This window comes from Erithacus rubecula (assembly GCF_903797595.1).
Source record: "Erithacus rubecula genome assembly, chromosome: 5".
Classification (NCBI taxonomy): Eukaryota; Metazoa; Chordata; class Aves; order Passeriformes; family Muscicapidae; genus Erithacus; species Erithacus rubecula.
Window position 1 is genome coordinate 25,998,985 of NC_136687.1, and position 10,965 is coordinate 26,009,949.

Sequence of the window (10,965 nt, forward strand, 5' to 3'; positions counted from 1 at the left end):
AAAGAGATCCACATACATCTCCCAATATGCAGATCTGGGTGCTGGTGAAGCAGCTGGTAAGAGCCCCTTGCTCATCACATCTAGGTTCTCCCATAGGTTTGGCTGTAGGCAGGTTCTGATTGCAATGCAGAAATCACAGTCTTGACTTCATTAAAGCATGTGTATTTACATGCTTTTTCAAGCTAGGACTTTTGTGTTGTGATGTCAATCAGGCACAATTTTTACAAATCCCACATAAAACTCCCTTTTGAATTTAATTAGCAATCTTGTAGTTCTCAACTCTATGGAAGATGATGGGGAAGAAAGAAGCTCTTAAACTTTTCTGTTTATTTTTTCAACAGTGTCACAAACAATTATAAGGCCAAAACACACAGTATTAAATAGACAATCTAAAGTTGCTAGTATTCAGTGAGAAAGACTGAGGTATACAAAATATTTTTTAAATTGTGCGGAAATTTGCAATAGTTTTGAAAAGGTGCTTTTCCATTTTCAGCTAGTGGTTAATTATCCAAGTGATCTTCCTGCATACCAGTCACTGTGTAATTGTGACCAACTGAACACAATGTATTTAACAGCTACTGGTTCTTCAGAACACTTGAGTTTTTTAAACATTACATTTATTCTAACAGCAGTAATGTAGTAAAATAAGACTATATCCAAAACAACTCATGACCTTCATTTGATACATCATTTTTACTGTTAAGTATGGAAAGTTGGGATTTTCTTTTAGTTTACTTTGGATGTGACAAATGAAAAGGACATTTCAGAAATTGGCAGACTTATCCCAGAGAAAACAAGGTGTAGAACAAAAAAGAATGGCAGTGCCAAGTATTTTTATCTTCTTCCACAAGGTATTGGCAATTGATAGAAGCACACAAAGATAATGTAATTACATAACTTCTAAAACAGAATTTTAAAGTTACAAAACTAGAGAGCTTTTGGCTGAGCACTTCCCTGAGTCTTCATTTTTAAAAATCATGTTAAGACATCATGTGCATAGAATCTGTTACAAAGGTCTCAATTAAAAAAGGCTGTATGCAAAAGTTAGATACTTCTGTTGTTAAAAAGCCTAAGCAACAACTGCTAAGGAAGCAGTTTCATTCTTCAGAATCTGGTATTTTTCCTAAGGAGAAAAGCAAACTTCGGATGCTTTTGCATTAAGACTATGATAATTTGAAATTACATCATCACATGATTTGTGCTTTGTGAACAAATCTAATGGGGAAGTTTTTAGGACAGGACCAAAGCAACAAACTTTGGGACTTCTACATAATTAAAAAAACTTTGGTATATATAGCATTTTGTGAGAAAATAGAAGGCACAAGTGTGCATCAAAACTATATGATTTTGTATTTTAATCTACTTACATTGTTTTCATCAGCACATCAGACTTAAAGATGTGTTTTAGTAACAGTAATTAGTTAGCTGTCTTCTGTTTGACCTAAATGCAAGGCTGTTTGAGCTGGAAGGCATCACTGATAAAGGCACATTCAACAACATATGAACTGCTGTCCATCCACTGAAAGTTCACCATTCCAGCTCAACGGGATAGTCTCCAGTGAGACACGCTGTGCAATGACCAAGCTTTCCCATAAGTGACTTGTGGGTTTTAGGGTTGTTTTCTTGTCTTGCTTTGATGCTTTCTTGCACAGATGATACCAGCCCTTCCACAGAAAGATAGACAACACTGTCTGCTCCTAGAAGAAATAAAGGGTCATCAGTTAAAGCTGCAATATTGTACCAAATCCAATGTTCTTTGAAAATGCAGTCACATTGTCATATGGATTATGAAAGAGAATTAAAAATTTTAAGACTGTAATATGTCTTGCCATTCTTAAATTCTTTGTGCAGGGGGCAGACTCACTGAAATCTAGACAGAAGGTTCTGTTGGGAACAAATATGTGACACATTACTGCAAAAACAAGCAAAGCCCAGAGTGTGTACTAAGACTCCCTGACACCTTGTACTATTCGCAGAGTTAATCTTAGTTCAGGTCTGGAACTAGATATGTGTGTGGCTAGTGCTTCCCAAATCTGAGTACCAAGGACTACCAAGCCTCTCTGGGACCTGGAGGAGGGGAAGACCATCATGTTAAAAAAAAATTATGCAATTTTTGAAAATTTTCTGGCAGTAGAAATGTTTGATAGCCTTTCATATCATTACTTTTCTATCCTTTGCATTCATGTGATGAATAATATTTAAAAACGAGATCCTACTTGAAATATTTCCATTCACCTTCACAATAATTTTTGGAAAAAGATTTCATTGCATGTACTAGACAGTAAAAGTAAGTGTTTTAACACATGAAATCAGAGTTTACAGTGGAACATAACTTGATCTTTCTTTTGTTCTGCTGCAAACACAACTCAAAATTTCAGAAGGTTTTTAACATTCTTTGGTTTCAAATGTATTTTTTTCAAAGTGAAATACATAATGCAGTTAAAATTATTTACGTAAATGTCAATTTGTAGAAAATTCAGTGGCTGTTTAAAAATCATGAATATATTTTTATTAATATCTCTTGAAAGTGAAACTACACCCACTTTTTATTATAGAACAGATTTTCACTACTTATTCCTGGTATTTTGACTGCAGTAGCTCCTTTTTGTGAAGTTTCTCAGAACGAGCTTTAAGTGTTGGAAAGCTTTGTTGACATGCTTTATTTGCAACGTATGCTTATGCAATTATTCTAATAGTTTCTATTATTTTGACAAACACAGCTCCCTGTGTTTAATAAAAAGTATGTAGCTGAATTAGTTTGATCCATAGAGCACTCACATTGCAGAAACCTAGCTTACCAACCTTACAGTTATTTTTTCAGTTTTGCCACTGGTGCCTTGATATGTTCTGCTTTATTTTGAAGTAGATTATAAAATACAGTTGACAACTCTTACAAGAAAATAAAAAGACAGTAGCATTTACCTATATAGTTTGCAAGATCATGAAATTCAGGTCTGTTGGCAATGAGTTCTTCTTTAGTTGGAATGTTTATTCCCATGTAACAAGGAAATCTTATGGGAGGTGAAGCTACACGGATGTGCACCTGAATAAAAATAGTTTCAAAACAGGCTGATATTAGTTGACAGTCAGGAGATCATAACATAATAGCAAAGTCTGAATTCTGCACAGTGATAATGAACAGAACACAGCACTGCACAGAAATCATTGAAGGGTTAAAAGTAAGATAAAGTTTTTCAGATGCCAACACAGTAGGAAGAAGGTAAGATGGCTTTAGAACTCATTTTTTACGCTATTTCCTACTGTTCTTAGAAGGTTCCATCCTGATTTTACTTCTCTTCAGTGGTATTCACTTCTTGATAAATGAGTTTCAGCTTACAAAATCAAACATTATACAGGACATTTTTGCTCCAGTGTGCTGATTTGCACACTGTTTTGCTTTAAAAATCTTTATTAATTGAAAAAAATGGTGCTCTGGTGACTTAAGATATGTGGTATTTACGGCAGTATATGCTTGTACTTTTTGCACTTCCACAGGTCCCACATCAGGAATACTTGGTTTTTTGATCTTAACTAATTTGTATTCCATTCTATTTTATTTGCCAGATAGTGCTTTGTAAGTGGAGACCTGTTTCTGTCACATCAATCACCCAAAAGTCACACTCATACAAAAGAACCTTCTTAACCTATCTTCACAATAAACACACACTAGCCATTGTTTGGGGTTTTTTTTCATATTTGCCCTTTTAAATAAGGCAACAACAACAGTACACACAAAGACAAGCCCATCATTTTCTATTTACATCTGTATTGTACTGACTTAAAATTAACTTACCTCTTTGGCTCCTGATTCTCTCAGTAGTTTTATTATGGGTGAAATGGTATTGCCTCTCACAATTGAATCATCAATGATAACAACTCGTTTGCCTTTAAAATTATCAGACAGAACACCAAACTTCTTTGCAACACCAAGTTGCCGTAATCTCATATTTGGCTGGATAAATGTTCTCCCTACATATCGATTTTTACAGAGTACTTCAACATAAGGTAGTCCACACTGCAAACAGGAGACAGTTAAACAGAATTAATACAGAAGGACTTGACAGTCTCACTTACTGTTTTTTAAAGTGACCTTAGGACTTAGTATGACTTGACAGTTATCAAAAAATGTTTAAAATGTTTAACAGATGAATAATGACAGAAAAAACAACACAGGGGATTTAATAGGGATAGCCTGTGTACTGAAGATACAGTGCTTTGTCAATATGCAACTCTAACAGCCCACATCATTATAGTCCATTACAAAAAGAGATGTGTATAAATATGCTTGGGGGAGAAAAAGGAGCAAGGTAATGTATACCTTTTGAGCATAACCAAGAGCTGCTGGAGTTGCAGACTCTGGAACAGTGCTGACCAGGTCTGCTTCCACAGGTGCTTCAATAGCAAGCTGCTGCCCACATCTTCTGCGGACTGAATACACCATCTGACCTAAGAATAGAAAGAAGTGTTTTTCTTGGTATGCATGATTCAGATTTCCTCTCAGTTTTCTGTATGAATTTGTGTGTCAATTTGTAGGCATAGAAGTCAGTGAGAAAAATTCAATAACTAAGGTCATAAGGTCATTTTTTATTTCCTTCCATTATGTCACATTCTGACATTCACATTTGTATCACTACATGGAGAATTAAAATCCAATTTGTCCTAACTGGGTAACTAACTAAAGGTCCTGTGGATATTACAAAATCTGTCTGCAGGAGGAAAGAAATAGAAATTACGCCTGCCTGTTCATAACATGCATATTCTATCTTTAAACTGATTTTTTCACCAGACAAAATTTATGCAATCCTTCTGTTTGCTTCTGTCCATTTACTGACTTTGAATCAGTTGGCAAAATTCACCCTGAATTTAGTAAGGGGATAAGGGGACTCAGAAGCTTTTAAGGCCCTAAAAACTTTGCAACGTGGGAAAGAACTGGAAGTATTGTGATGAAGTGAGACATAACAAAAGCTACAGCAGGAGTACCAAGGAATGTGAGAAGTGAGGATACTGAAGGGCAAGGTGATCATGAAAGAAAAGGAATTTGGAGTGAAACTGGCTTTATAAGGGTGGGGAGTTGTACTGAATCGATGGATAGCATGTCCCTGGAAAGCAATGAAGAGGTTGTTTGCCATATATGAGTCCTGGCTAGGATTTTAGGGCTTCTGTTGAAATAATAATAAAAGCATTACACTGACAATGCATAGATTTACAAGTTAAATGACAAGCATCTTCCTGAAATTACACTTATTGCAAAGAAAATTATCAGAATAAAGTTATATTGTAAATCCTGTTTCACAAGTCCAATTTTTAAAATGTTTCCCAAGAACCATTTAAGTTCATTTCTTCAGTCTCTCACTTGGAAAAGATATTTCATCTACCTTAATCATGTTCATGGCTCTTTTCATCCCTCCTTCAGGACTATGCAGGCAGCCTATCTGAGGCTGTATCCACATCCAGAATCAGGGAGATGATGTTACATGCACCTCCTGATGAGCTTTATTTCAAAAGCTTTGCCAGCCCATTTTGTCCAGCTGTGCTCTGTAAGCTTATATTCAATGATACTTGACTATGATCCCAGAGTCATTGTGCTCCAGGATAACATTTTAACATTTTGCAGTATTTAGGGAAGAGCTCTGTATGTAACATTTTTGTACCTTCAAAAATACTGTCTGGTCTTGCAAAATAAACGTATTCAAAGATGCAGAATGCCGACGGATCTCCTTCAGATCTTCGTACAACATCCAGTGTCTGTACATCATGTCTGGATATTTTCACAATCTCTCCAGGAAGGACCTCCCGATAGTACCTTGAAAAAAGAAATACAGAGAAGCTGAAAATGTCCTGAAACTGGATGACAATTCTGAAATACAAACAAGAGGCAACTGAAGGGAAAAATGTTTTTGAACATCCTAACATGACAACTCACTTCTATCTTAGGATTTGACTTGAAGCATTTTAGGACCAATATGCTAGGACAACTGATCCTTACTAAAACAGCCCGAGTTAATATCCAAAAGCAATAAACTAAGTAAAAATACTAAACTTAGTACCAGAGAATTACAGTATTTGTCCTACGTGTGAGACGTAATATACAGGGTTAATTGAGATTGAATATATTTTAATAATATAGTCCTGTATCAATACTAGAGAACTTTCCTATGAAAGCTAATAAACCTTACAGTGCAATATGAGAAGTATAATCAAGAATAGAGGTGGTAGCAAAAATAATCCTGCCTCACAAGCCAAATCTAGATAAATATCTGTCTAGAGATGACAGATAGCTAGCCCCAAATGACATAAAGCTGACTAGAAATGTATCATCTGTTTCTCAAATTTGCAGAATTATGGAATGTTAGGTTTAAGTATGGAATAGTTTAGCTATATTATGTTTAAGTGTTTAACCTTATTAAACATTTTTCTAGATCCTTTAGTGAGTCTTCAGGTGGCTGTTCTAACATCTAAATCTATCCCAAAATATTGAAATATTCTGAAGATACAAATCAGAGGTGAGCAAATCTGTGTTTATTCACTGGTTAGATACTAGCCGTAGCAGGTAGCACTAGCTACAGCAGAAGTTTAGACAAAATTGCTTTGTTGAACACACACAGGATTCAGCTGATTGTCCTACATAGTGAGCTTTTCTTAACAGAAACTTGGAAGAAGTTTCAGAGAACAGTCGAGATTTTCTAACAAGGAGGCCAGTTCACCAGACAGCATATGCTACAATTCAGGTTTTCAGCCTGCGAGCTCCAGTGTAACTTTTCTGTAGGTGAAGAGTTATTTTGTAATACAACTATCCTAATGAAAATGAGGGCAAAATGAATAAGTTATAAGGGTAACCAGGTATAATGCAACAAGTAAGAGGCATTTACTTTGTGATAGCATACATAATTCTGTTTTTTCAATCATCTGTTTGAGAAAAGAAACTGGCAAAAAACAGGACTAGTAAAAACATCCTCCACAGCAAAACTAAACCTTTGTGTCTCTCATGTTGTTATAATTATGATATTTGCAAACTTGTGATTTAATGTTTAATCACTGCCTAAGGAAGAGCTTTCAGATAAAGTGAGAATCAGGCCACTTACTCTGCACCAATAGACAAAAAGCTACAGGATTCAGAAGAGACAACCCATCCTTCTGTTTCAGTGTTATCTTTTCCTGAAAGAAATTATTTCAGTTAGAGTCCCCAGTTTTTGCTATCATGACCCCCCACAATTGCATTTTTGCTGCAGTGTCTGGCTTGCTATGGTTGCCAAGTGTGCAATTAAAGACTATCGTAATTTCTAACTAAAAGATATATATATAGCATTCCACTGTTTCCACCTGTCTATTATTTAAAAAAATCCCAAACAAATCCACAAATAGACATCATAAATCTGTTCTAGGCAGAAGTGGAAGTAACAGCATCACATTCACAGCTCATGAAGAGAGACAGTTCAGGTTTGTTATCCCTGCACTATTTTAAACTTCTCAAATTCTAGTTCAGTGACTTTAGATAGATGTAATTACTTTTGTTCACACAAGAAACTCCTTGCTTTTCCTATGCTAAATAGGTTGATAGATGCTTTTGATTACAGTGGGTGCTGGATTGAATTCAAATGAGAGTTTTGGACTCAACCACAGGAAAGATCTAATTGTATCACATAGGATAGGAATGTCAGTATGCTTTGAAAAATCTTGGTAATTTTTCTTGTGGTTAAAATTACTCAGTTTTCTGAAGATATGGAAGCATTAACTGCTTTGCCTTTGAATTATTATAGTTTTAAACAAGTGAAGATATTTTAATCTCACTTAAAGGAAAATTTGTGATTTGCAGGCTGAACAGAAACACAAGGAATTTTTCCCATGAACTGATCATGTAATGGTCCAGTCACTACCTATGACTGGGTTGCTGGGAATTCAGAGATACATTGCAAGTAATTCAGCACTTTTTGCCTGCCTTGCTACAGGAGATAAAAGGAAGAAACCAGACTTTCCAGACACTGTCCTGAGCAACTGGTTTTAAGTGGCCCAGCTTGAGCAGAGGATTTGGACCAATGACCTTCAGAGCTCCCTTCCAACCTCAACTCCTCAGGGATTCTGTTCATTCCTGCCTTCCTGTTTAAGCAATGAGAATTATTTAAATTGTATTACAGTTGGGTTGCCTAATTGTGGTTTTCATTAGGCCACTAAGATTCCCTGTATCTGGGAATGGAATTTTGCTATCAATGATTTTTTTCCTACCAACTTTTTTTGTTTTGATTTTTCAAAACTGATTTTTGCATCCCGTATTCCTACTTATACCTCAGTAGGTGTGGCTTTAATTACTTATATCAGTGATTTCATGCACACACCATGTATAGGCAGATTCACACATATATATCTGTGTATATATATATATATATATATATATATATATGTAGTTTACCTTTTCCATTCATGTCCCCGACTGGAATAAGGCGACCAATGCAGAGTGGGCGATTCCCATATGGATCACGTACTGCATAGATTATGTCTTTATGCATGATTAGCAATGAATATGAGGTTGGAGTTTCCTTCATTAAGTTTTTTATTCTGGAATGAGACATAGATGAACATAACTGTGTGCCACAGGAACAGCTGTGTGCATTTGCAGCTGCACATCATGCTGAGGTTTAAGGGCTGGTGCTGACTGTGAAGCCCGTGCTCCTCACCTTGCCACCCAGTCGGCTGTATCATCGTTTTCCAGTGGAGGTGTGAAAGCCAGCAGCTGGGTGATCAGCTCACTGTCAGAGCTGGTGGACAGTCCCACACCGTGCCGCATAAGCTTTTTAAGACACAAACCAGAAGTGTTGCCAGCATTTAAAAAACAGTCTCACATCACACTGCTCAGATTCGAACCTAACAACACCTTGGTGCAATGAGCAAATGTTTGACAGTGCTTCATGTGATCACAGCATAATAATGCCTACTTTCTTCCAACAAACCAACTACATAAAATGAGGTTGGACAATCTTCTACACTAGTACTATATTTTTACTTTTTCATCTCATTCCTTTGCTCTGCATGCAACCAAAATTAATGCCACCGATATTCAGGGCATAAATTCATGTTTGGGCCATTTAATTAGCTTTGTGCACGCTCTGGGAAGAGAGTTAAAATATAGAAGATAAAATATGAAATTGCCTATAACAAAACCCAGAAAGAGAGATCAAGGCAGAATCCCCTTCACAGGATTTTTTGCCCCCAAAATTATCTATTTAGGGATTAGGGAGCTCTTTCATAACCCCAAATAGCTTGATATTAAGGAAAAGTCACAGCAACCATATTGCTCATTTCTGCCTCACACTCAGAAACAAACAATGCCAGAGCCCCCAGAGGAGGTACTAACCTTCCTTCTGAGTTGTGCAGCATTTGTTAGCTCCCCATTGTGTGCCACAGCGATCTTCCCATGAAGAGTCTCTACAACAAAAGGCTGGCAGTTTTGCAGCTCAGAAATTCCTGAGGTGGAGTACCTCGTGTGCCCAATACCAAGGTTTGAAGGGTACAGCTTCTTCAGGCTGTCTGCACTGAAGACGTGATTTATAAGACCCATTCCCTTTGGGAGAAAAAGAAAAAAAAGGTTCTGTTTAGTTTTATTTTCCTGGTGGTTTTCTAAATTCTTCTTCTGCTTAATGATGATATAGCATTAATGGAACTTTAAGAAAAAGGCAAATAACCTGAAAGACATGGGAAAGAAGCTGAGTAGGTGTCACAGTGGTATATCAGATCCCTTTAGTCCTGTTTTTAAATAAACCAATCTACATTTCTGTGCTGAGGATTTTCATGGAACAATCTATTCCCTGACTAAAAACAGATACTTTCAAGGCTGCAGTCACAATGTGTCTTGTAACAGCCCCCAGATTCTCTCAGCTTGAGAAAGTCTGTGTGACCTTCTCAAACCTCCATTCTGTCTTAGATTCTGTTTATTGCTACCTATGGGTAAAGTAGTTGCCACTTCCTTGAGTCACACTAGTGAATTTATAATGATTTAGTAATCTTTTTCCTTGCGCATTGTCTGTAACAGTATTTTTTTTCTTTCTGAGATCAAGAAAAGCATCAGTGCTCTTCCAAATCTGCAGAATTGACACCTGAGGTGGAGAGTGACTTTGGTAAAAAAGTTTTTGTGACATCATTAGCATGCTCTGGGTAACTTCTGTGTGTCTGCCACTGTGTGCACAGAAACACCTATCAGGACAACGCTGGCAGGTTTGTTTTAAGCAAACACTCAAGACAGGTAACAAAATGAGATTCACTGACAAAATTGGAAACAGCCCATCAAATGTTACTTTTTCTCTAACTACACTGTTTCTTAACTAACTTACATGCTTCTCATTTACAAATACAAAATATTTATTTTCATTTTACCTTGTGCACTTTGAATGCCTGGGATGACTCTCCATCACTTGTCACAATTCCAGCACTCTCCTGGCCCCTATGGACAAAATAAAATTAACATAAAGCACTGACATGATTATGAAACACTTTAACATACAATGGATAAGTGTGTTTTTTAAATGGAATTTTAATGTAGGCTTCTTTGTTGTTATATTTTACAGACCTGTAATTGCTGTGTTAATTGCAAGTTTCTTGCCTGTGATTGCTTTATTTCACGACAGTCGCATAAGGCTTGTGCCTAAGGCCACTAAATTCAGTGGGAATCTTTCCACTGAATTTCCACAGCCTCAGGCTCTTACTGGACTTCAATTTCAGTATGGGCATAACATAAAAACAGATGCTTAATCAGAAAAGCCATTTTTAGAGGCTCAGTGATCTAGACAATAGTACGAGGTTCTATAGTGCTATTCTATTTCTGCTTTGGGTTGTGAGATGTTGCTAAAAACTGATGGTGTTGCTGAGGGGAATGGACTGTCTTTTCCACTGATCACCTATGGAGAAGCTTTTGCATTTTTACACTTAGGCAGACAAGATAGCATTTACAGCTCTAAAAGCTACCCAGATCCTCTGATA

The 10,965-nt window shown here is 36.6% G+C and overlaps 1 protein-coding gene across 1 annotated transcript in view; it reads right to left on the reverse strand.

Annotated features, from left to right (window-relative positions):
- Positions 1-312: 312 nt before the first annotated feature.
- The window catches only part of PPAT (phosphoribosyl pyrophosphate amidotransferase), a 42,340-nt gene continuing 31,687 nt past the window's right edge, over positions 313-10,965 (reverse strand). The window contains exons 2-11 of the mRNA XM_079305924.1: positions 10,363-10,429; positions 9,347-9,553; positions 8,670-8,782; positions 8,405-8,550; positions 7,083-7,155; positions 5,652-5,803; positions 4,319-4,446; positions 3,794-4,015; positions 2,923-3,043; positions 313-1,697 (exon numbers count right to left, since the gene is read on the reverse strand). Coding sequence (XP_079162050.1) covers positions 1,528-1,697; positions 2,923-3,043; positions 3,794-4,015; positions 4,319-4,446; positions 5,652-5,803; positions 7,083-7,155; positions 8,405-8,550; positions 8,670-8,782; positions 9,347-9,553; positions 10,363-10,429 — 1,399 coding nt within the window. The 3' untranslated portion in view covers positions 313-1,527. The remainder of the gene's footprint in view (positions 1,698-2,922; positions 3,044-3,793; positions 4,016-4,318; positions 4,447-5,651; positions 5,804-7,082; positions 7,156-8,404; positions 8,551-8,669; positions 8,783-9,346; positions 9,554-10,362; positions 10,430-10,965) is intronic.